This window comes from Dipodomys merriami, unplaced genomic scaffold (assembly GCF_024711535.1).
Source record: "Dipodomys merriami isolate MVZ:Mamm:240054 unplaced genomic scaffold, mDipMer1.0.p SCAF_2, whole genome shotgun sequence".
Classification (NCBI taxonomy): Eukaryota; Metazoa; Chordata; class Mammalia; order Rodentia; family Heteromyidae; genus Dipodomys; species Dipodomys merriami.
In genome coordinates this window covers 120,458,962-120,481,759 of record NW_027203381.1, presented here as the reverse complement: position 1 = coordinate 120,481,759, position 22,798 = coordinate 120,458,962, and the positions used below count along the sequence as shown (strand labels likewise).

Sequence of the window (22,798 nt, the reverse complement as noted above, 5' to 3'; positions counted from 1 at the left end):
ACTTTCCTGCCCAGGCTAGCTCCTCAGATCTCAGCCTCCTAAGTAGCTAGGATGACAGTTGTGAGCCACTGGTGCTTGGAAGAAACTTTTTTTTTTTGTTGGTCGTGGGGCTTGAACTCTGGGCCTGGGCGCTGTCCCTCAGCTCTTCAGCTGTAGGTGAGTGCTCTAACCACTTGAGCCACAGTGCCACTTCCAAAACTATTCTTATATGCTAATAAAACTCATCATCTATGAACAGCTAGCCTATTGCCTTCTTGGTTTTTTGTTTTTTGTTTTTTTTGCTAGTCCTGGTGCTTGAACTTGGGGCTGGGTACTGTACCTGAGCCACAGCTTCTGGCTTTTTCTGAGTAGTTTATTGTACATAAGAGTTTCATGGACTTTCCTGCCCAGGCTGGCTTTGAACCTCAATCCTCAGATCTCAGCCTCCTGAGGATTACAGGCGTGAGCTCGTGGTACCTAGCTTGGCCTATTGCTTTACGTGGGGATTTTTTCCTACTGATTTCATTTCTTTTATGCTTATAGAACCTTCTATTTTCCTGCTGGCAAGCTATAATTTTCTTGACTTTTTATTTTAAAAAAAAAAAACATAAATACTACTTCACATAAGTATTCAAATTCATTAGCATGAAGATGTTCACTGTGCACCCGTCCCGGCTCACGCTGGAATTAGTAACCCTTAGTACCGGAAGTTGGTTCCAATTAGCAGTACTGGTGGAGGAGTAGTCCTAGACAGAAAGTCTCCACCTTTCTATCTGATGAGCCTCGGGAGGTTTGTTCATTTTATTTCCATTTTTTAAGAAGCACCTTTTGTTTTTGTTGACCTTTTCTGTTGTATGTTGTTTTCTATTCTATTAATGTCTACTCTCTTTTATTATGTTCTTCCTCCTATGCTTGATCGATTCATTCTGCCTATAACTTTCTTCATGTTTATGTTTTGTTTTGCTACCCAGCCTTTGCCTTTGCTTTGACCTTAATGTCAACACATAAGATGCAAGTTTCCTCCCTTTGCCCACAAGTTTTGGGGACATGCTCAGAAATGTGTTGGGGAGCTGTGTGGCTGCTGTGGACCCGCCCCGCCCCGCCCGGAGCGAGCCCCACACAACTCCAGGCTCAGACACGAGGCTGACCGAATGCTCAGCACGCATGTCCCTGTCCACCTTTCCCAAAGTGGCCAGGGCTCAAGTACTGGGCATCTGCCACCTTCAAAGGAACCGAAGATTCCTGGCTTTGCCCTCCTGCTTCATCGAGGCCTCCCAGGCGAGCGGTCCTGACCCTCACACACACACAGTCAGAAACGCGTCCCCAACTCTGAGCCGACTGAGTGTCCCGTGCCTCATCATCATGACACCTGACTTAGCCGTGGCTCCTGCGTCCACCCCCCAAGGCTCTGCACATGGTGTGAAACAGCGGCCGAAGAATCGCCTGCTGATGGACATGTGGGGTAGCTCCCACCCCCGGCCCGTCCGAAACAATGTCACTCTCGTCTCTGTAAGAGCATGTCGTAAGCAAAATTCCAAGGGCAAAACTGCTGAACGAGTCATCAAATACTAGTGAGACCGCTGCCTCCCTCCGCCTCCTACAAACTCATACAAGGGGGCGGGAAACGAGCAAGGGCAAGGCTAACACCTCCCAGCGCCCCACAAGGCAGTCACTGGCTGGGTGAGCACAAGGAATCCCCCCGTGCTGACACATGGCCTCTGTCCCCGTCAGATGGAAAAACGATAGGCACCACACGGTGGCCGTGGCGCGGACCTGGCTGCTGTGGCCATGGCGTGGATCTGGAAACTCCGTTCTGTCTCAGTGGTTCCTGCTGTTGGTGCCGTGCTGTGAGGGTGGCCAGCTGTCTCTGGCTCCCACAGCTCAATACACAGTCTAGAAAACTGATCAGTCAGTCTGGGCACCTCCGAAACCAAGGTGGCCGCGCAGGGGCAGGTGATGGAAGGTCCTGCCTACCCGCTGGTTTCCACAAGTCGATGACGTGAGGCACAGAAACCCAGCGGGGCTCCGTGCTGATCACAAGTGCAGGCCGAGTCCACAGACGTCAGGGTCCCCCACGAGACTGAGGCAGCGGGAGGGAGCGGGTCAGATGGACACCTGAAGGCGGTTCTCAGTGGGGAGGGGCAGGGCCGGTGGCAGCACACCTGCACGGCTTGGCTGTGAGTCCAGCCCACAGCTAGGTTTGAGTGGCAGGTGACAAAGAGGGCCACAGGTGCAGGGCCATGCTGCACGGGGTGTGACGGACAGCTCGCCGTTATTTCTTCTCTCCTATCTGAGCCCATGCACGGCGCTGTCACCACGCCGTTCAGACGGACGGCTGGGGCTGCGCTGTCATCACCTCAGGAAGTCCTGGGATGGGGGTAGTGAGCGGCTGATGATCACAGAAGCGGGGCTGACAGGCCACTGACATCTGAGACTTGTACAAGAGCTGCTGCGGTGGCTGGGCTGTGCGGGGCAGGGCTGGGCTGGGCGGGGCAGGGCTGGGCTGTGCGGGGCAGGGCTGGGCTGGGCGGGGCAGGGCTGGGCTGTGTGGGGCAGGGCTGGGCTGTGTGGGGCAGGTCTGGGCTGGGCGGGGCAGGGCTGGGCTCTGCGGGGCAGGGCTGGGCTGGGCGGGGCAGGGCTGGGCTGGGCGGGGCAGGGCGGGGCTGGGCGGGGCAGGGCTGGGCTGGGCGGGGCAGGGCTGGGCTGGGCGGGGCAGGGCTGGGCTGGGCGGGGCAGGGCTGGGCTGGGCGGGGCAGGGCTGGGCTGTGTGGGGCAGGGCTGGGCTGGCTGGGCGGGGCAGGGCTGGGCTGGGCGGGGCAGGGCTGGGCGGGCAGCCTGACAGAAGCGCCCGAGGCCCCGGGCAGTGCCTCCGGAGGCACTCGGTCCTGCAGTGCCGGGGGTGGGGGGCTGTGCAGGACACCCCTGAGCCGGTCCTGAGAGGCCCCCGACAGAGGCAGCGCCTGGCAGAGGAGCAGAAGCCTCCCACCCATGAACAAGTGGGGACAGGTGCACAGTCCTGGTGAATGGACAGAGGAGAAGTTGGGGACCAAACAGAGAGCGCCAAGAGCAGAAAGCCAGGGCCACCAGATGCGGCCAAGACAGATGAGCTGCCATCTGCCGAGGCCCACACCCAGAGAGGGGCAGGGGCTGGAGACAGCAGAGGGGCTCTGAGGCTTCCTCTCCTCCATGCTTTTCTCTAGGCCAAATCCTGAAAAGCAGTGCAAAGCGCTTGGCAGGAGCAGGGGGGGGGGGGCTTCCGGTCAGTCGGTCGGTCTGCAGTCCCTGAGCAGTTCTCTTCAAAATCACCTTAGCCACGCCCGGGCTGCGCCCTCCTGCCGCGGGAGCCGCAGCCTCACGCCCTCTAGCGGTCACCGCCAAAGCCAGGGAGACGCTCCAGCCCCAGTGTGGCAGGAGACCAAGCTCTCAGCACAGGAGTCTGAACCGGGCGAATTCCATCCACAATGATCATCCTTGCCTGACAAACCCACCGCAACATTCCCTCCGCTGACAGACTGAGCACGCCTGAAACCAGCACCCCACAGACACCACGGGAAGTCAGGACTCAGGGACCCAGGGGCGTGTCCACGGCATGTCTACAAATGTCAGGTGATGGCCGGGCGCGGGGTGCCAGGCACGCAGTGACTGCTCACAGCTGTCCCTGTGTGCTTAGGAAGCCAACAATGGACAAGCAGGCATCGGCATCTGTAGTCAGGTGGACCAGAACGCTCAGCCAGGATATTCTACACCAGTTCCAAGTCACCATACAGTCCAGCCAGGTTCACAACAGCGTCACTCCCAAGAACCCAAGGTGGAAGCAACCCAAATATCCATCAACAGACGCCTGGATGAGCTGCGTGCATTCTGTACAAGCATGGAATATGACTCCACCTTGGAAAGGAAATTCTGACACATAACCCAATGAGGTCTCTCTGCTTGGTGAAATAAACCAGACACAAACAAAGACAAAGAACAAAGGGTTCCAGGGATGATGAAGGACCTGAAGCCGCTCACTTGACCATAGCCACAGAGAGCCAGAGGTGGTCCCAGGGGTCTGGGGCCAGGTGATGAGAAGCTGGGGTTTAATGAGGACACAGTTCCAGACCCGCAACATGGAAAGCATTTTGGAGGCTGAAGATGGTGCTGGCTGCACTGTGTAGCTAATCCTCAAGCGCTGAGCTGCAGCATGGCCCAAAGCGCCAATGTTCTGCTATGTACCTGTTTGCCACAATTGCTTTTAGAAGTGAGTCGATTCTTTTTTTTTTTTGGGTCGGTTGTGGAGCTTGAACTCTGGGCCTGGGCGCTGTCCTTGCACTCTTCAGCTCAAGGCGAGTGCTCTACTGCTTGAGCCACGGTGCCACGTCTAGTTTTCTAGTGGTTTATTGGAGATAAGAGTCTCAAAGATGTTCCTGCCCGGGCTGGCTTTGAACCGCGATCCTAAGATCTCAGCCTCCTGAGTAGCCAGGATGACAGACATGAGCCACCGGCGCCTGGCTGAGTCAATTCTTTACATTGCAATGGGAAACATCTTTGAGTCTCTGTAGCTACATGAAGTGTCTCTGGGACCCAGATGACATGGTTAGCCACGGCTGTTCTTGATGGGCCTGTAGGCTAGACACAGCCAGACGCCTCCGGTCTGAACTGTGAACCATGAGAGTGCACTAACCACACATAAAATAAGAAGTGACAATGAAAGTACAAGCTGGGCGTATTGGCACATGCCTATAATCCCAGCACTGCAGAGGCAGGAGGGCTGAGAAGACCATGTCTCAAAGGGGGGCTGGGGAGGACACTGGAAGGGAAGCTCAGGTGGCAGACCCGCCCCCCCCCCCCCCCCGGCCAAGTCAGCATGAGGTCCCAGTGAGGGCCTGAGTCCAAATACTCAGCTAGGCAAAAGAAATCCAGAACCCTCTACTGCCTCACGCCTGTCTCCTAGCGAGTCAGGAGGCTGATATCTGAGGATCCCAATCCAAACCTAGCCCAGCAGAAAAACGCGTGAGACTCTGATCTCCAACTGACCAGCAAAAAAGCTGGAAATGAAGGTGCGGCTCAAGAGGTAGAGCATCAGCCTTGAGCGGAAAACAAGACAGCCCCAGTACCAGCATAAACAACAGCAGGAAATCAAAATAATAAATTAAAAATATAAAAATGGAAGGACTAAAACCATCTATGGACTGCCACGCGTGGGTCCCGTGTGTACCAAATGTTAGACCAACTTGTTCCTCGGGTGTAGACTGTTGGGGGTTAAATGTTTGTGTCCCCCAAAATTCCTGTGCTGTAACACCAACCCCTCCCCCCAGGGAGAAGGCAGCAGCAGTAGACTACTGTGAGCTCATCAGGGTGGAGGCGTCCTGATTGAGATCAGCACCCTGTCAGCTAGGAGGCCCATCGCACCCTCCCCTCTCCTATCTGGGAAGATAGAAGATGGCGGCTACCCGAAACCCGGACACCGACATCACCAGTCACAGGGCCTACCAGCTCCAGGCCTCCACAGCTGTGAGCGGAGACACAAGTTCTGCGGTGCAAGCCAGCCACTGGGGCTATTTGTTACAGCAGCACGCACAGACTAAGAGTTTAAACTTTCATCACTAATCGGACCAAGGATTCGCTGAATCTCAGCACTTGGTAGCACTGTGGAAGCTGCGGGCTCTTCGAGTCCGATTTCCTCCCTCACTTGCCCAGACTTAGTCTCTGGTTGATAAGCTTTTGTTGGAGGGGGGAGGAGAGGGGTAGACAGTGAGGTCTGCTCCTCCTCCTCTACCACAAGACAGACCTCACGTCCAGAGTCAGGAGACGGAAGGGAGGACGAGGGGAGAGGGACTGGCCTCTTGGGGTTGGGTGTCTGCAGAAAGCTCTGGGGTCTCCGTGAAGAGCAGAGGGGGGGGGCTTTTTTCTTCTTCTTACAGAATAAAACTCCTTTCACAGGTGGGGAAGTCAGTGTCAGAGATGTGTCCTGTCCTTTCCTGGACACCAGAGCGGCTGGGCAGCCAGGGCCACTGTGGCCTCCCTCACTCCGAGCCCTCTGAGACTTCACTGGCCCAGGTGGAGACGCCTTCCTGGCTTCCCAGGATCTGCTCATTTGCATACAAGGAACTAGCGCCAGCCGCACACACCTGTGGCTTCTTCCACACTCTGTTTCTTCCTGGCACCTGTTGTGACTCTCCTGCTCATGCTGCCTCCCTGGAAGCTGCCACCTTCCCCACACGGTGGGCAGCGAGCGAAGCCTTCCATGTGCGTCTCCATGCAGCTTGTTCTACACCTCGGCGCCGTGTGAATATTCATGCTCACCTTTAAAGCTCAGCTGTCCCGCCGCGTGGCACGCCGTGCCCTGGACCGACATCTGGGCGCCGTGTGAATATTCATGCTCATCTTTAAAGCTCAGCGGGCCCGCCGTGTGGCACGCCGCGCCCTGGACCGCGGCCGTATCTTCCCTGCCAGCTCCGCTCCGTCTGCTGGCAAAGCTCCTCGCACACACGCTTCCAATCTGGCATCTGACGACAGCTCAGGGTCTTCGCCAAGACCGTAAAGCTTCAAGCACTTGTCTTTTATCTCCTGTGTGCTCGAGCTTTCCAACCTCACTGGCGTCTCTGCACTATGGTCAGGATTCTGGAAGCACGGCCTTCTCACAGTGAGCTGCGCAGTGCATTTCTTTTTATTTGTGCCCAAAATGCATCATACTCAAGATTACAGGACAGATACATTTTAAAAATTAAAACACAGTTGGGTGCAAGTGATTCAGGCTTTTAATTCTAGCTACCGAGGAGATCTAAGGATCTAGGTTTGAAGCCAAACCAAGCAGACAAATCCTGGAAGACTCACTGGAAGTAAGATGTGACTCAAGTGGTCGAGCCCCAGCCAGTGAGCAGAAAAAAGCCCGTACCTCACCCCAGTAGCACACACCTACTACAGCCCCAGCCAGGTGTAGTAGAACATGCCTGTAAGTCTCAGCAACTTTGGCAAGAGGATCATTTGAGCTCAGAAGTTGGAAGCCAGCCAGGCGGTGGTGGCTCACGCCTGTCATCCTAGCTATTCAGGAGGCAGAGATCTGAGGATTGTGGTTCAAAGCCAGCCCAGGCAGGAAAGTCCGTGAGACTCTGATCTCCAAGAAACTACCAGAAAACTGGAAGTGATGCTGTAGTTCACGTGGTAGTGTGCTAGCCTTGATCTAGCTGAGGGACAGCGCCCAGGCCCAGAGTTTAAGCCCCATGACCAAAAAAGCAAAAACAAAAACAAAAGTTGGAAGCCAAGCTAGGCAAAAGAGAAAGACTTTATCTCAAAAACTAAAGTTTAGGAAGTGGAAACGTCTCTCTGTCATTGTTGTTGTTGTTGTTTTAATTTTTTATTGCTATTATAAAGGTGATGACCAGATGAGTTATAGTTTCACAAGTAGGTAAAGAGTACATTTCTTTTTGGACAATATCGCCCCTTCCCTCTCTCTCTCCCAGTTTTTCCTCCCATCCCCTTGTTTTTGTTGCTTTCCTTTGTGTGTATCCACAGTCAGCAGAGACGCCCATGCTAGATTGAGCACTGGGCTGTCCCCACACCTCAGGTCAGATCAACCTTTGCAGCAAAGTGAATCTTGGCACCAATTTTCTAGAAAGAAACCATTTCCAGAGCTCTCTGCATTCTGGGACAGCAGGTAAGAGTCTGCACGGACTGTCCTACCAGGAATTGCAATGAGCAGATGGGAGAAGAGGCCTCCAGTGCCCGGAGCCCAGCAGGAGAGACATGTGCACACAGCTGCATCACAGCCCACCCCAATGGCAGCTGCAGCCTCATGGGCGCCTGAAAGAGGCCAGGCTGCAGCTGTTCTCTGAGACAGGGGTGGCTGGTTTCGTGGACAAACGGAGTTCTGACTACAGAGAAGCTTACAGCCAAGGTTGCATAGCCAAAAGGAAAAAGCAACCTTAAAATGCTGAGTGGTGGAAGGGGACTGAGGATGTAGCTCAGTGGCAGAGAACTCCATTCCCATGCACAGGCCCTGGGTTCAGCCTCAAGCACCACAACGGGGGAGGGGACAGTGAGAACCCTAAATGAGCCCCTTCCCAGCAAGAAAGGCTGCCTGAGGTGTCAGGCCAAGCTAGCATGTTGAAAGGAAGGAGGGCAGAAAGGCAGTGGAACCAAGACTTCAGGACAGAGGTGGAGACAGGCAGAGTGGAAAACTACCATGTGTTCAGGATCGGTGAGCCACACGGCCCCCATCTCCCACTGGAAGTAATGACACCGGTCTGTTTTCCTCAGAGCTCTAGGTCAGCCAGACCTCTGCCACCTAGAAGGGGAGGAAACAGCGTGGCTACTGCTTGGGTGACTGAGGACACTGAGGAATGGCCAAGAGGAGGGAGGAACCAGGACAGAGGGTTGAGTGAAGACAAGAATCTAATGGATAGGAGCTGGGAAACCAAGGGGACCGAGGTGAGTGTAGGAATGCTAGAGCAGAAGGCCTAACAGCAAAGGAGAAAAAATGTTATCAGATTACAGACAGCTGAGCTCAAGAGATGTGTTGGCCCAGTTTGCATCTATATACCTGTCACTGGAGGTGCAGAAACAGTTATGCTCACAAATATCACAGGATGGACAGTTGATGATGGCCAGAGGGGTAACCAAAAAGACAGATGGATGAATGAATGAATGGGTAAGTGGAAGGAAGGAAGAAGGAAGAAGGAAGGAAGGAAGGAAGGAAGGAAGGAAGGAAGGAAGGAAAAATGGAAGATGGGAAGAAAAATGGGGCAGATAGATGGATGGGTAGGTGGATAAAAGGGCAAATGGATAGAAGAATGGACAAATAGAAGGACAGGTGGATGAAAGGATGGACACATGGGTGAATAGTACAGATGGGTGGACAAATGGAAGGGTGGACAGATGGAAGGAAGGACACATGGGTGGATAGTGGACAGATAGGTGGGTGAATAGGACAGATCGGTGATGGGTTGGAAGGATGGACAAACAGACAGATGGTAGGCAAATAGGACAAATGGATGGATAAAAGGAAAGAGGGAGGGACAGACGGAAGGAGAGATAGCCAGGTAATCAGAAGGATGGATGGACAGATGGAAGAAGGGATGGGTGGATTGTTCTGGTGGCCCTGGACTCATTCTAGTAACCAGACTTAACTCCTCATCAGACCCTGCATCTCAGGTCAGTTTCCACGTGCCCTGGTCCAGCCGCCTCCAGGGCCTCCAGGGCAGGCCCGGGCTTCGCACCGGCCAGACGCTGCCCTCCCGGGAAGCTGCAGGCTGTGGATGCGGCCACAGGTGCTGTCCTCCCGGGCGAAGCACCACACCAAGACCCGCGGCTGCGACCCGCCCCGCAGACCCAGGCTGGCCTTGGGATGCCAGGGGCTCACCTGGGCGGGCTGGACATGAGCACGTGGAGCAGAGGTCCCGACTGGGCCCTGCGGGGATGGAGGCCGTCCCGGAAGGCCAGGGCCGGGCCTCGGGCCACAGCAGGGGTGGCTTCCCCACGCGGAGCCCGGACCTGCCCCCACGCGGAGCCCGCGCTCCCGCAGGCCGGCCGGCGGGCGGCGCGCGAGACCCGCGCCGGCACAGCGCGGGCCCGGCAGAGGGCGCGCGGGCGCCCGAGCCGAGGGGCGGAGCCTCCGCGCGCACGACGTCCCGCCTCCGCGCAGGCAGCGTCTCCCCCGATTGGACGACGCCGCAACGTCAGGCGGGGAGAAGCGTCGTCGCGTCCGGTGACGTCTCCCGCGGGCGTCGGCAGGGTCGGCAGTGTCGGCGGCCGTGTCGGCGGCGGCTGGTGGAAAATGGCGGAGTATTTGGCCTCCATCTTCGGCACCGAGAAAGACAAGTGAGTGAGAGCCGGGCGCCGGGGCACGGGCTGCGGCGGCGGGCGGGGCGGGGCGGCGGGGGGAGGCCCGCGCGGGGTGGTGGGGCGGCGGGAAGGAGCCGCGGCCTTTCCGGCCTCGCGCGCCTCGTGGGCCGCTCCCGCCCGGGCCTTGGCGCCCGGCCTCCCGCGCCTCCCGCGCCTCGGGCCCCGCGGCCCCGCCCGCCGCCCGCTTTCCCGCGATCCCGCCAACTTCCGGGCCGCCGGCGCCGCGGCGCGGGGAGCCGGTGACGGGTTTTGTCTCCGTGCCCAGCGCCGGGCGGAGGGAGTCGGACCGGCTTCCCGGGACCCGGGCCGCGGCGTCGGGAGGAAGAAACGGGCGTGTCGGTGTTGGGGTTTCTCCGACCCCGCGTTAGGCTTATGGGTTTGACACCCACCCCCCCGAATAAAAAGGAAAGAAGCTGCCTGCCTTCCCCGACCGACCGATCGTTCTTTAGGTCTTTAAAAGTGAAAAATGAGACAAAAATTAATTTCACTTAAACTCGTTGCTGCCCCGGCGAGTGTTAATTTCCAGTCTGTTGGCTGAAGTTTAGGCTAAATGCAATGTCTTCAGACGCTTTCAAGGGTAATTCCTACTTTGAAAACCTGAAGACTTAAGCGTCTGACCTAATCTACTCTGAGTAAGTAGTTAACCATCTTGGTATTATTGGGTTTCATACAAGTCTTGTAAAAATCCCTGTTTGTAATGGTAAGCCCCTAAATTTGCCATGGATAACACTGTTGGAAATGTTTCTGTTTTTTAGGAAGGAGTCCATCCTGTCCAGTGTCTTCTTTACACACCATAGACTCTCCTGTTCTTTGCCAGAGGGAATCTATTTCTTTCAAAAACTTGCATGCCCATAACAGCACTTAACCGTAATCACTGTAGGGACGTTGGTGTGTGTCACCTATGAGCCAGTCCGATTAATGGAAATACTATTTGGGTTTTGTCCTCAGGGAACTCCTGGAGGGCAGAGGTATATGTTGTGTTAAGGATAATTAAAGCACATTAAAACCTGTTACAGGGTCAGGAAGGAGGTGGTTTGGGAAGCCAGCCCAGAGTATGTTCTTGGGAATGGGTAGGCAAGCTCTGCAGGAAAGCAGCTTCCTTGCATTTAGGCTGAAGATGTCACACGTGCAGAATCCCGGGCACCATCAGTAGTCCTGCCCCTTGGTTATATTTGTGTGTGTGGTGTTTTCTGAAAAGCTGTCTTTGGCAGTTTCACTAGTACTCTACAAAACTCATGCGTTAGAGGCTTATTCTAAGTGGTGGGGGAAGGGGGCTGCTTAAACCAGGTGCTCTCTGAACGTTTTCCTGTCACAGGCTGTCACTCTACCACTTGAGCCACAGCTTCACTTTTGGCTTTTTGGGGTAAATTGGAGGTAAGAGTCTCAAACTTTCCTGTCCAGGTTGGCTTCGAACCACAATTCTCAGCTCATCCTTCTGAGTAGCTAAGATTATGAGCCACCAGCACACAGCACTCCATCCTAATTTATTTTCTTTATCAGCATACACTGTTGATGTGTGTTCTGGTACTAGAGTTAGAACTCAAGACCTCAAGCTCTCACCTGAAGGTGTTTTGTTTTGTTTTTGCTCAAAGCTGGTACTCTGCCACTTGAATCCAGCCTTTTTTCCCTCATTAATTAGAAATAATAGTGTCCAGGAGTTTTCTGCTCAGTCTGACTTCCAAATGTGGTCTCTCAGATCTCAGCCTCCCAAGTAGCTCGGATTACAGGTGTGATACACTAGCACGTGGCCACATATGTTAGTTTTAAAGGGGAATTTCATCGTGACGTTTTCACACATAATGTGTCCCCTCTGTCAGCATCAGGTCTCTGTCACTCTCCCTTGTCCCCTCTGATAGCACTTTTAAAATAGTCCTGCTGTAAATGACTACACTGAAGTCATGATTGTGATTCAGGAAGTTAATTAATAGATCCAGGCTACTTGTGTTCTCATTTCAGGGACAGAAGGGGAGGTTAGCTTCCAGGAAACGGGATCAAAAAAGTGAAAGTTCCTTTATAGCAGGCTAGAAGCAAAATATAGGGCTCTACTAAATAAAAATATTTAGCTTATTTGCCATTTTATTTATAGGCAATTTCTAGATCTGAGTGTAGATCTGCCTATATAGTAGCATGTCTGTGGATACTCTCTACTTTTTTTTTTTCATTTTATTTTACTAGTTTGATAATAACATCACTCAACGGGGCTGGGAAGATGGCTTAATGGTAGAGTGCTTGCCTTGCATGCCTGAGGCCCTGGGTTCGATTCCTCAGCACCACATAAGCAAAAAGAAAGCCTGAAGTGGTGCTGTGGCTCAAGTGGTAGAGCGCTAGCCTTGAGCTGAAGAGCTGAGGGACAGCGCCCAGGCCCAGAGTTCAGGCCCCACGACTGGACCCCCCCCCCCCCAAAAAAAAAAAATAATATCACTCAAGTTCCAGGCGTTTTAGTTAACTTACTAAATAGCTAATAATGGAATGGAATGAAAAGCATTTCTGGAAGTACAGAGATGAGGATTGCTTTCTTTATATGGGCTTAGTTGAGTGTTGTTGAGACTGGAGTTTTGATTATTTGAGATATTTTTTAAGTGAGATCTTCATTTTTAGTTGGCTTCTTTTTGGGGGGGCGGGGGGTGTTCGGTCGTGGCCCTGAACTCTTGGCCTGGGCACTGTCCCTCAGCTCAAGGCTAGTGCTCTAACTACTTGAGCCACAGCGCCACTTCCAGCTTTTTTTTTTTCTCCTTATGTGGTGCTGAGGAATCCAACCCAAGGCCTCATGCATGCAAGGCAAGTGCTCTACCACTGAGCCACCTTCCCAGTCCACTCAGTTGTCTTCTAAGGATATGTTATGGTCTATTTGAGTTAGGTTATCTAAAGTGAGTCTTACAAGTCTGTAGATTACATATAGCAGTCATTTTCTCTCCTGATAACACTCCAGGCTTTCTCATCTCTACTGCTGCCTGATAATTTTAAAAGCCCAGTTTAGCTAGGCCCTTCAAATTTCATTGAAGTTGAGACTTCTAATCTTGACTTACTGATGCATAAACATATGGCTCTGACTAAAAGTGACTGAATGTACAGGGTAGCACTCCACCTCTGAAACCTGATGGGGTTCCATAATTCACCACAGATCTGCCACTACCACACAGTGCTGGTTTTGATTTGGTCTGGCTAGTTGGTGTTTTTGAGTGTATTGGGGATGGCGTCTCAGAAGAGACCCAGTGACTTTAGGCACACTTATCAAGATGTGCTAGGGTCCGTTGTTCAGCGAAAGGAGACGAGAACTTTGCCTCACATCTGTAGTGACTTTCTTTGAAAGCATGCTCAGGTTTGGCGAGAACCTGACTGTTGTGTTTTTCCTTCAGGAAGAGTAGCACTTAATGAACCCTGTGAACTAGGTGCACATACCTGATTTCTGGGACAGTGTCAAGTTGGCATTTTACTCATATTGGAAGTGGTAGAGGAGCTTGCCTGAGGCCATCCAGCTAGTACAGTCAGGGTCTTTCTGATGCTGTGACGATGTGCTGCTTCCTCAGGAGAGTTTCACTATGAAGAAAGAGAACAGATGGGGCTTAAGTTTGGTTTTAGACTAATACTTCATTTAAGAAAGAACTGTAGGGGGCTGGGAAGGTGGCTCAGTGGTAGAGTTCTTGCCTTGCATGCATGAGGCCCTGGGTTCGATTCCTCAGCACCACATAAGCAGAAAAAAAAGTCAGAAGTGGCGCTGTGGCTCAACTGGTAGAGCGCTAGCCTTGAGCTGAAGAGCTGAGGGACAGCACCCAGGCCCAGAGTTCAGGCCCTATGACCGGACCCAAAAAAAAAAGAACTGTAGAGGCTGGGAAGGTGGCTCAGTGGTAGAGCACTTGCCTTTGCATGCATGGCCCTGGGTTCGATTCCTCAACACCACATAAACAGAAGAAAAAGCCGGAAGTGGTACTATGGCTCAAATGGTAGCGTGCTAGCCTTGAGCTGAAGAGCTGAGGGATAGCTCCCAGGCCCAGAGTTCAGGCCCTACGACCGGACCCAAAAAAAAAAAAAACTCTAGCCAGGCACCAGTGGCTTATGCCTGTAATCCTAGCTACTCAGGAAGCTGAGATCTTTGGATCTCAGTTCAAAAGCCAGCCCTGGCAGGAAAGTAGAGAGCATCTTATCTCCAATTAACAACTAGAAAAGCAGAAGTAAAGGTGTGGCTCAAGTGGTAAAGTGCTAATCATGAGCACAAAAGCTCAGAGAGAATGCTCAGGCCCTGAAATCAGTCCCAGGACCAGCAAAAGAAAGAACTACAGAGGAAGTAAACATTAAAAACTGAGTGCATTTGAATGAGTAGAAGTCAGGTTAGAATGAATGATGTTGTAGAACAGTAACAGGTTAGTGAAGGAGTAGGTGAGTGAAACACCCCAAAAGACTGCTGTCTGGGAAGTGAGAGGAGACAGGTTGGTGACATTTCCTTGTGACATCTTCCCAGTAGTCCTCTCACGTTTCTCTTCCAGAGTCAACTGCTCGTTCTACTTCAAAATCGGAGCGTGTCGCCATGGAGACAGATGTTCTCGGTTGCACAATAAACCGACCTTTAGCCAGGTTTGTTTGTTTTCTTTTTCATTTTCACGTAAACTATTAAAAGTTTGTGTACTTTTTTAGCGGCAATAATTTCCACACACAATAGTCCTTTTCCCCTTTATTTTTCATGTTCATCGTGTTGTCTTTTGCTTAAGTGGAAATGAAGTAGATGACCACCCCCAGAGGGAAGTCCCCACCCCTCTTCTTACAATTGGAGAAACTAACAATAAGCATAGACTGCTTGTGTGTTGGCTGCCGCTGACCGTGCCCTGCCATGCCCACCCCCGCCCCCACAGGCCTGTTGCGCGCAGGCCAGCACTGGCTCAATCTCTTCCCGTACCGGCGGGGGCATGGTGACAGCTGCTGGCCTGGTTGTCAGCAGACTTGTCGTGCTGTGCTGTTGCACTTTCTCCAGTTCTCCAATGATCTCATTTTCACAGCCCAAGCAGCCCATACCAGGCTGCACCATGTCACGGAAACAGTAAGAAGGAGGCTTAACCTGTAGAAGATAGGCACACATTGTCCATAGCAGCATATCTGTTCAGTAGCTGAAGATGCCTGCTATTCTGGGCTTAAATCTGCCTTTCACTTCAGCCCACAAGTATGGTTTGGGTCGTTTTGGTTTTGGCTGACATCCTGCAGGGGCTCACCTATAAGGAGAAGCAGAAAGCAGCTGCCCAGGTGTCAGAGCGTGCGAGGTCAGAGCCTGCACCTGACTCCTGTGAGGAGAGCCGTTGCCCTCTTCCTCTGAGCCCTCACTTTCTGTCCCTGTGTTGACTTCCTTACAGCTTAAATATGACTAGAGCCCTAGGAAGCCTTATACAATAATGTTCGTAGAAGAGAGGACATGACCTGATGGCCAAGCAGTTACTATAGCAAGACCTTGTAACAAATTAACGTAACATGACCTGCTAGCCAAGCAGTTAATGTAACAAGAATCTGTCTTTTAATAACTTAACATGTCCTCTGAACATGTTCCTTTTTTTTTTAAGTTACTTATCATCTTAATCACTCCAACTAAACCAGCCATAACTAAACTAAGCACCTTGAGTATCTGCCCAGGTGTTTGATTTGGGGAATCATTTATAGGAAGTAGAGGGCTAAGAAGAGAGGACATCCCCTACTATCAGTGTACTCGTTAAGCCTCAGGAAGTGCAGCTGTTGCACACTTGTGATCCCGTACAAATGGGGTGAGGTCAGTAGTGTATGTTAGCAGAAGCATCCAGTTGGGGCTTAGTTGGGGTACTCCTGGCCACCCCTAATTGAATCACATCTCCCTTTTGCATGAGGTTCCCTAGAGTACATAATTCCTGCAGAGATCTGCACTGCTGTTGCATAGCCGGGCCTGTGTAGCTTATCAGAATGTGCCGGGTGACTCCAGTGGAGAGCTGAGTAAACCAGCTCAGGGAAGTTGGGCCCACACTGAATGAATGGCTAGAGAGGGTGGTAGGCCCAGTATGGAGGTGGCTGCTTTCATTCAGGTGCTCAGCCCCTGCAGGTGGGGTTACATACAGCAGAGACCTTGGACAGCAGATCTGGACTGATGCACAGAGCACTGAGAAAAACTGCTTCTGTGCGCCCTGCCATTGTGACTGAGTTACGTTCTTAAGTCCTGAGGTGTGGGTTCAGCTGGTAGACCCCAGCGTGGCTCAGGGTGGGTAGACTTCTTTCAGTGATGTGGACATTAAGCTTCGTGTAATATATTAGCTTACTAACTTAAACATGGTTTGTTTTTTCAGACAACTTGATTTTAAGAAGAGCGGTACAGTGTAAGGTTTCAAGTCTTCCTGATCCAGTTTAAAGCACAAGGGCTAAAAGGATTGTTTTCCTTAAAAGAAGGATCGGAAAAGAGCAAATGTTTTAACTATTGTATTATGTAAACAGAGATCCCACCAAGAAAGTGTAAATAAGTGTCAGGTATCCATGACAACTCGTGTGCCTGTTTGCCAGGAGACCAGAGAACTTGACGCACTGCATACAGTTGAGCTATGCATTTGGTTGGGAAAAATAATTCTGTGTGGGGCCTATGATGAGAATGTGAATTTTTTGACATCTAAGTGTCGGCCGGCTTGAAGTACAAGAAGTGTCCTGTTACTTCTCTTGTATGAAAGCGCCTCACGATTGATGCGGGAGCCATTCAAAACAACAGTTAGCAGTTCTTGGTTGCTGGCTGACTTGACCCAAGGCACTGCTCAAACTCTGTTTTCATAATATGATGGTTTTGGTGTACTCTGCACAAGACAGTGTCTGACTTGCGGGAAAAAAAATCAACAACAACGGAGGTTTAGCCATTTGCAAACAAAGTGTCTCTTTGCAATTGTCTAATATCTGCACAGCAGCCAGTAGAATTCCCCTTTTTATTTTTTTTTTCCCCGCAGACCATCTTGATTCAAAACATCTATCGTAATCCCCAAAACAGTGCACAGACGGCTGACGGCTCACACTGTAAGTCCCACAGTTGGAGAAATTTTTTAAACAATGGTGTTCAAGAGCCTACTCTTAATTGAGACACATTGGCTCTGAGCTGCTGACATAGAGCTGTTGCAAACAGGACAAGGTGCTGGAACTGCGTGGCGCACACAGCCAGAACTTGACACGGGCCACGTTCAGAGGCTAGTTGACTAGGGAAGTCACTGGCCGGCCTCTCAGCTGACTGACGGTTGTCACGAGAGCGCCCGTCCATGTGAATGGGTTTTCGCCCCAACAGCCCATCATTGGCCTTCACAGTGACTGAACCTTGGCCTTTATTAAGTTCTTTCTGTAAAGTTAAAAATGGTAGGAATATTAAGGAGTCAATAAGGTAAGTCGCCCAATAAGTGTGGGTTTTATTTCACCATTCCCATTTTTCCTCTAGGAAGTGGAGATTTCATGACATGTGATTATTGTATTTCTTGGATACAGCATTCTTCTTGCATTTATGGAAGCACTTTATTCCTAGTTCCCGAAGGTGTCTGTTGGATCTAAACGTTGGTAGTCACCTGGAAGTCATTGGCACTCTTCCTGGGTTGGCATGTTGGAGTGCAGAAGTACAATACTGGCATCTCATGAGATCTCGTGGCATCACAGTGCTAGGTTAGCTCAGGACAGCCGCCAGCTGAGGGACATCTCTGCTCTGAAAAATAACCTGCTCTTTTTTCAGCACCGACTCAACTGAAGCAAGCGATCGCCAAAGGCAGCCGGTGAAGTGTTTACATTTAATTTTCCATAATATAAAGTTGTTGCGTTTTGTATTTCAGACCATTGCCCTCTTGAACATTTACCGTAACCCTCAAAACTCTTCCCAGTCTGCTGACGGTTTGCGCTGTAAGTTCATCCAAGTTCCTTCCCTGGTTCCCTGGGCTTGCGTGTCAGAGCGCAGTGTCCGCTCCACCTGGTCTGCTGTGCTGTGTCACCAGAGGTGGCAGGAGCTTCCGTCCCACCACCCTCTGTTGGAGATCTGACCTCCTGCCCCGTGCTCACGGGGTGACAGGGAGTGGGAAGGGCGCCTGGAAACCTTCGCCCTCTGCCCTCCTCACTCGCTGTCATCGGAGGTGTGCTGGGCTGGCCTTCCGGTGCCGCGCTTGCTCGGAGGAGCAGCGGCCTCTGAACATTTCGCTCACGTTCGGCAACTCCCAGAAAGAATTGTGAAATTTTTCAGGTTTTATTTCTTGCTAGGCTTTTTCCCCTAAAGCTGCACGTTGGAGATGACAGTCTGAATGTGCAGCGAGGGTCTGCAGTTGGTGTGGACCCTCAGTTTTCCCCCTCGCCCCTGCCACCCCTGACATACAAGTGTGCTCAAGCTCGTAGGCACTTGGCAGAAAAGACACTGGGTTTGAGCCGCCTGCTTGGCAAAATACAGTCTCAACTCCAGAGTTAGTGTTCTGCATTTGGGGAACTTGTCAAAAGTCCTTCATGGAAAAGCAGTTGTGAATGACCACTCAGTGCACATCACCGGTTTCCTCCTGAAATGGGAAATGCTAGGCCTAGGAGCAAGCACGTATGCAGTGGAGGCCTCTGGAGAACAGTGTGCATTCGTGTCACTGGGAAGTCCAGAAGCCCGGCCTTCATCCTTCACCCATCCCGCAGTAGAGCCATGGGAATGTAGTCCTATGTGGATGAGTAGAGACGAACACCTGGACTCATTAGAGTGTCCAAACTGAAGGTAGACACTGGTCATTCACCAGTTTGGTTTAAAGCAAGAAAATTCATAGCGTGCCCTCGGGTAGCCCAGGCCTAAACTAAAGCACATCTGGCTCTGGGTAATGGCTCCGGGTGGGGAGGCCCCTGCTGGGGACCGGGAGGCCTCTGCTGGGGATGGGGCTGCCTTAGAAGTTCCCCGATGAGACACTGATGTTTTTGATGAAAATACTGACCTGATAGTAGAGATTTCTTTCCCAGTAGGACTTCCTTGGTGACCCTTGGTTTAAAATTCCTGGTTATTGTTTGCTTTTTCCGTTTTAGAAATGTTTCTCTATGGACTTAACAAATAATTTTATTCACAACTCTGCCCTGGAGTAAAAACAAATGAAATGTAGATGACCGGGTAATGATAATTAAGAACTCTTTGCCCTGGATGTTCACTTTGGGGGGTTCTGTATGCTTTATTGACTTAGCATGTTGTGTATTGTAGCTCCAGCACAGTTCACAGTAGTGGGTTTTGGCACATACTGTGAACTAACTGTTACTAAGTCCTCTGTTTCTGGGATCCAAAACATACCGATTAAATATACTTTCGCATTTTAGGAAGAAAAATCACCTAAATAAAACTGCTGGCTCTTTTTGAGATACTCTTTCACATGTAGAAAATAAGCTTTAAAAGAAAGAGTAATGAAGATGGTAAATTTGATCAAAGTACACTGAATGCATGTATGGAAAAGAGCATCATGAAACCCCTTTATATGATTAATACACATTAAACAATTTCAAAGACTTCATATGTATCAGTGAACAAATACTAATTCAGAGTTTAAAAGATGATGTTTCTCTTAAGAAAACGGATTCATTTCCCAAGTTGTATTGTTTAAAATATATAACTTCACGTCAATGATTTTCTCTGTGATCAGTGTTTTGATGTACTGGTCTCTGCCTGTTAGGATATTTTAACTGATTTTTTTAAATGGGCAGAATGAATGTAGCCCATAGTTCAAAATAGGCACCACAAAAACTTGTCAAAGCTGCTAAGAATTTTGAGTGTGTAAATAATCGCTTTCCTTTTTACGCTCTTTTGTGATAGGGAAAGGGCAGTGGGTTTTAAGCGCTGAGGTCGCCTGTGAGCCGGCTTCCGGCTGGCTCTTGTGCTGTGTGTCCCCCAGGTGGGCCTCCCCTCTCGGTTGGCCATCTGGGATACGGCGGTCGGTAGTCTCAGTAAGTTAGTAGCTGATAGCTGATACATTCACTAGGTTTGGGGCTTTAGTAACTGGGCTTCTAGAAATTTTAAAGATAACAAAAACAAGCCCTAGTCAGGGAAGAAAGGGAACTTAGAATTTCCTTGAAATCAGAAGATAAGTTGCTTCCGAGAGGTGAAGGGTTTGAGTCTGGGTTTGCTAGCCGCCAGCTTACCTGTGTTGGGAAACGTGGTTTTGGAGGTGACCGTTGGAAAAGGGGTGCCAGCCTGACCTTTAAGCCCCTGCGTTGCTGGCTACTTACCCAGGGCTCTAGATATGACAGCATTGACAGGCACGCTCTGGGGTTCCCACATTACATTGGAGGACTCTACCCATTTGTACAGTAAAATTTGCTAGCAAGAATGGGAACTTTCAAACTTGCCTGCAGTAGACATGAATTACAAAGAATTAATGTGATGAAAAGGTTTTGGATTGCTTTCTTCAACAAAGCATTCTGTCTTATCTTTCCCTTTATTCAGCAACACTCAGAACACTACATTTGTGCCTGGTAATTTTCCTGCTGGTTTAATTGCACTAGAAAGGGTTTTTTGTTTTTGTTTTAAGCTGGGTGCCCATGGCTCACACTCGAATCCTGGGTATACAGGAAGCTGAGATTTGAGGGTCACGGCTCAAAGCCAATCCAGGCAAAAAAGGCCACGAAATTCATCTCCAATTAAACAGCAAAAAGCTGGACTGAAGGTGTGGCTCAGAGCTGTAAAGTACAACAAGCCTCAAGTCAGAAAGCAGAGCCAAATGCCAGCATTGTTCTTAGTGTTGTTTGGTTTGGGGTTTTGTTTTGTTCTTAAGGAGCTTTCTAGTATTCTGCTACTGGCAGTGTGTGTGTGTGTGTGTAAAGGAAACTAGTTAGTTAGATACTTAAGTTCTTAACTGCCCTGTTTCCACTCCCATTTTAACTTCATAAAGGGAAAAAATGTCAGTGTGCTTGCTTAGCCTCTACTTAAAAGAAACTTTTATTTTACAATCCTCTTAATTTGAGAGTCAACTTTTTTCTCATACTTTCTGGAGATGTAGCCCTTTTGATGCTGATTAAAACTGGTTATGATTTAACAGCTGGAATTGAGCCAGGTGGAGCATGTAAAAATCTCAGCAACTCCAAGTCATGAACAAGTCGGTGCTCCTTTAGCGTGCAGCCCTGGCCTGGTGTCTCTAGACAGGCGTGTGTCACTGTAGCGGTTGAACTTAAGGACAGGCGCTCCGCTGCCCGGCCCTAACCAGCAAGCTGTGTCTCGTTTGCAGGTGCCGTGAGCGATGTGGAGATGCAGGAGCATTATGATGAGTTCTTCGAGGTGGGTGCCCCGTGGCTGTGGCTCACTGTCTGGGGGGTGCTGGCCCTCGGTAGCCTCGGGCTGGCCCACAGCCCTCACCACCATGTTCTCCCCTCAGGAGGTCTTTACAGAGATGGAGGAGAAGTACGGGGAGGTTGAGGAGATGAACGTCTGTGACAACCTGGGAGACCACCTCGTGGGCAACGTGTACGTCAAGGTACGGAGGGGCCAGCCTGTGCCGCAGGGAGGGAAGGAGGCGCGCCGGGCCGCCGTCACCGGTGGCTGTGGCCGCGGCCACGCTGCATCCTTGCGCTGTACCGGCACGCCTCCCTGAGTGGATCGGAAACAGGCGGTGTTGGTTGCGGTGGGGCTGTGGCGGCGCTGGCCTTGTCAGTAGAGAAGCGAGCACTGGGCAGGGAGTCAGGCAGTTTGATGCCTTTCAGTTTCGCCGGGAGGAGGATGCGGAGAAGGCCGTGATTGACTTGAACAATCGTTGGTTCAATGGGCAGCCGATCCACGCCGAGCTGTCACCAGTGACTGACTTCAGGGAAGCCTGCTGCCGCCAGTATGAAATGGGGTGAGTCCGGCACACACGGGGAGCCCCCGCCTTGAGCTCTGCCGCTGCGCAGTGTAACAAGCGTCTGCTCCCCCGCAGGGAGTGCACGCGAGGCGGCTTCTGCAACTTCATGCACCTGAAGCCCATCTCCAGGGAGCTGCGGCGGGAGCTGTACGGGCGCCGGCGCAAGAAGTGAGTGCCACGCACGGGGCGGGGCCGGGCACCCAGAGTCTAAAACGTGTAAGAATGCACCTGCGGGGGGGCGTGCACGTGCGTGGAGCCCAAACCTCAGCAAGCAAGCAGCGAACCGTGCGTGTGCCGCCTGGTGATGGCTGTGGAGTGTGAGCCCGCAGTGGAGTCTCCCTGTTGAGTCTTGTTTCAATGCTGCGTGTGCCGTTAGGCTTTCTTTCGGTTTTGCTGGTGTTTGGGCATCAGTGGCACTGGCCGGCAGGGTTGGGCAAAGTGTCCATCCCAGGCCCTGGGTTGAGATGCCCAGCGGTCACCGGCAGAGTGCTGTGGTGGCGGCGTGTCTCCTCTCGGCGCCGTCAGCTGACTTGCTGCAGAGGTTAGAAGTGTTGGCACTGTGCCTTCCTGCTATGCGTTGAGATTCGCCGCTGACGGCTACCCTGTGCGTGTCTTGATTGTAGGCATCGATCGAGATCCCGGTCCCGTGAGCGCCGGTCCAGGTCCAGAGACCGTGGCCGTGGTGGCGGTGGCGGCGGAGGTGGCGGAGGCCGGGAGCGCGACAGGAGGCGGTCGAGAGATCGCGAGAGATCGGGGCGGTTCTGAGCCGCGTGTTTTTACCGTATGTCTGCTAGGAAGTGTTGTAGTTGATTGACCAAACCAGTTCATAATGGGAATTTTTTTTAAAAAACAACAAAAAAAAAACAAAGATGGGTTTCTGAATAAAATTTGTAGTGATACAGTTTTCTTGGTGTAACTTATTTCTCAGTGTAAACTTACCAGTCGTGAACTTGAGGCAGATTAATATTCATCTGTCACTTTGACTTTAAATGACTGTACTTTTGGAGTTGGGGTATTAAAAAAAAAAAATGAAGAAAAACTCATATGGGAAAATGTTCCTCTGTCACGCGGGGTCTCTCCTGGCCTGGCGCCTGTGGGCTTGTCCCTCCGTGGACAGCAAGTCCACACCAAGATGCGACCCCCAGCTTCTGGGCCAGCCGACGTTCGGGGCACAAGCCTCCTGTAGGAAGATGGGGGTGAGCCTGGTCTAGCGCACGGGT

At 51.5% G+C, this 22,798-nt stretch overlaps 1 protein-coding gene across 2 annotated transcripts; it reads left to right on the top strand.

The window, feature by feature from the left end:
- Positions 1-9,669: 9,669 nt before the first annotated feature.
- U2af1 (U2 small nuclear RNA auxiliary factor 1) lies at positions 9,670-22,481 on the top strand. Of its 2 annotated transcripts, none has more exons than XM_070030846.1 (8): positions 9,670-9,777; positions 14,283-14,370; positions 17,586-17,652; positions 20,970-21,019; positions 21,117-21,215; positions 21,442-21,575; positions 21,654-21,746; positions 22,202-22,481. In XM_070030846.1, exons 1-8 carry the CDS (start codon positions 9,734-9,736, stop codon positions 22,341-22,343), a joined length of 717 nt encoding a protein of 238 aa, XP_069886947.1. In that variant the 5' UTR covers positions 9,670-9,733; the 3' UTR covers positions 22,344-22,481. The 2 variants fall into 2 exon arrangements, with proteins under 2 accessions (XP_069886947.1, XP_069886948.1); XM_070030847.1 differs by lacking the exon at positions 17,586-17,652 and adding an exon at positions 16,728-16,794.
- The last annotated feature ends 317 nt before the right edge of the window (positions 22,482-22,798 follow it).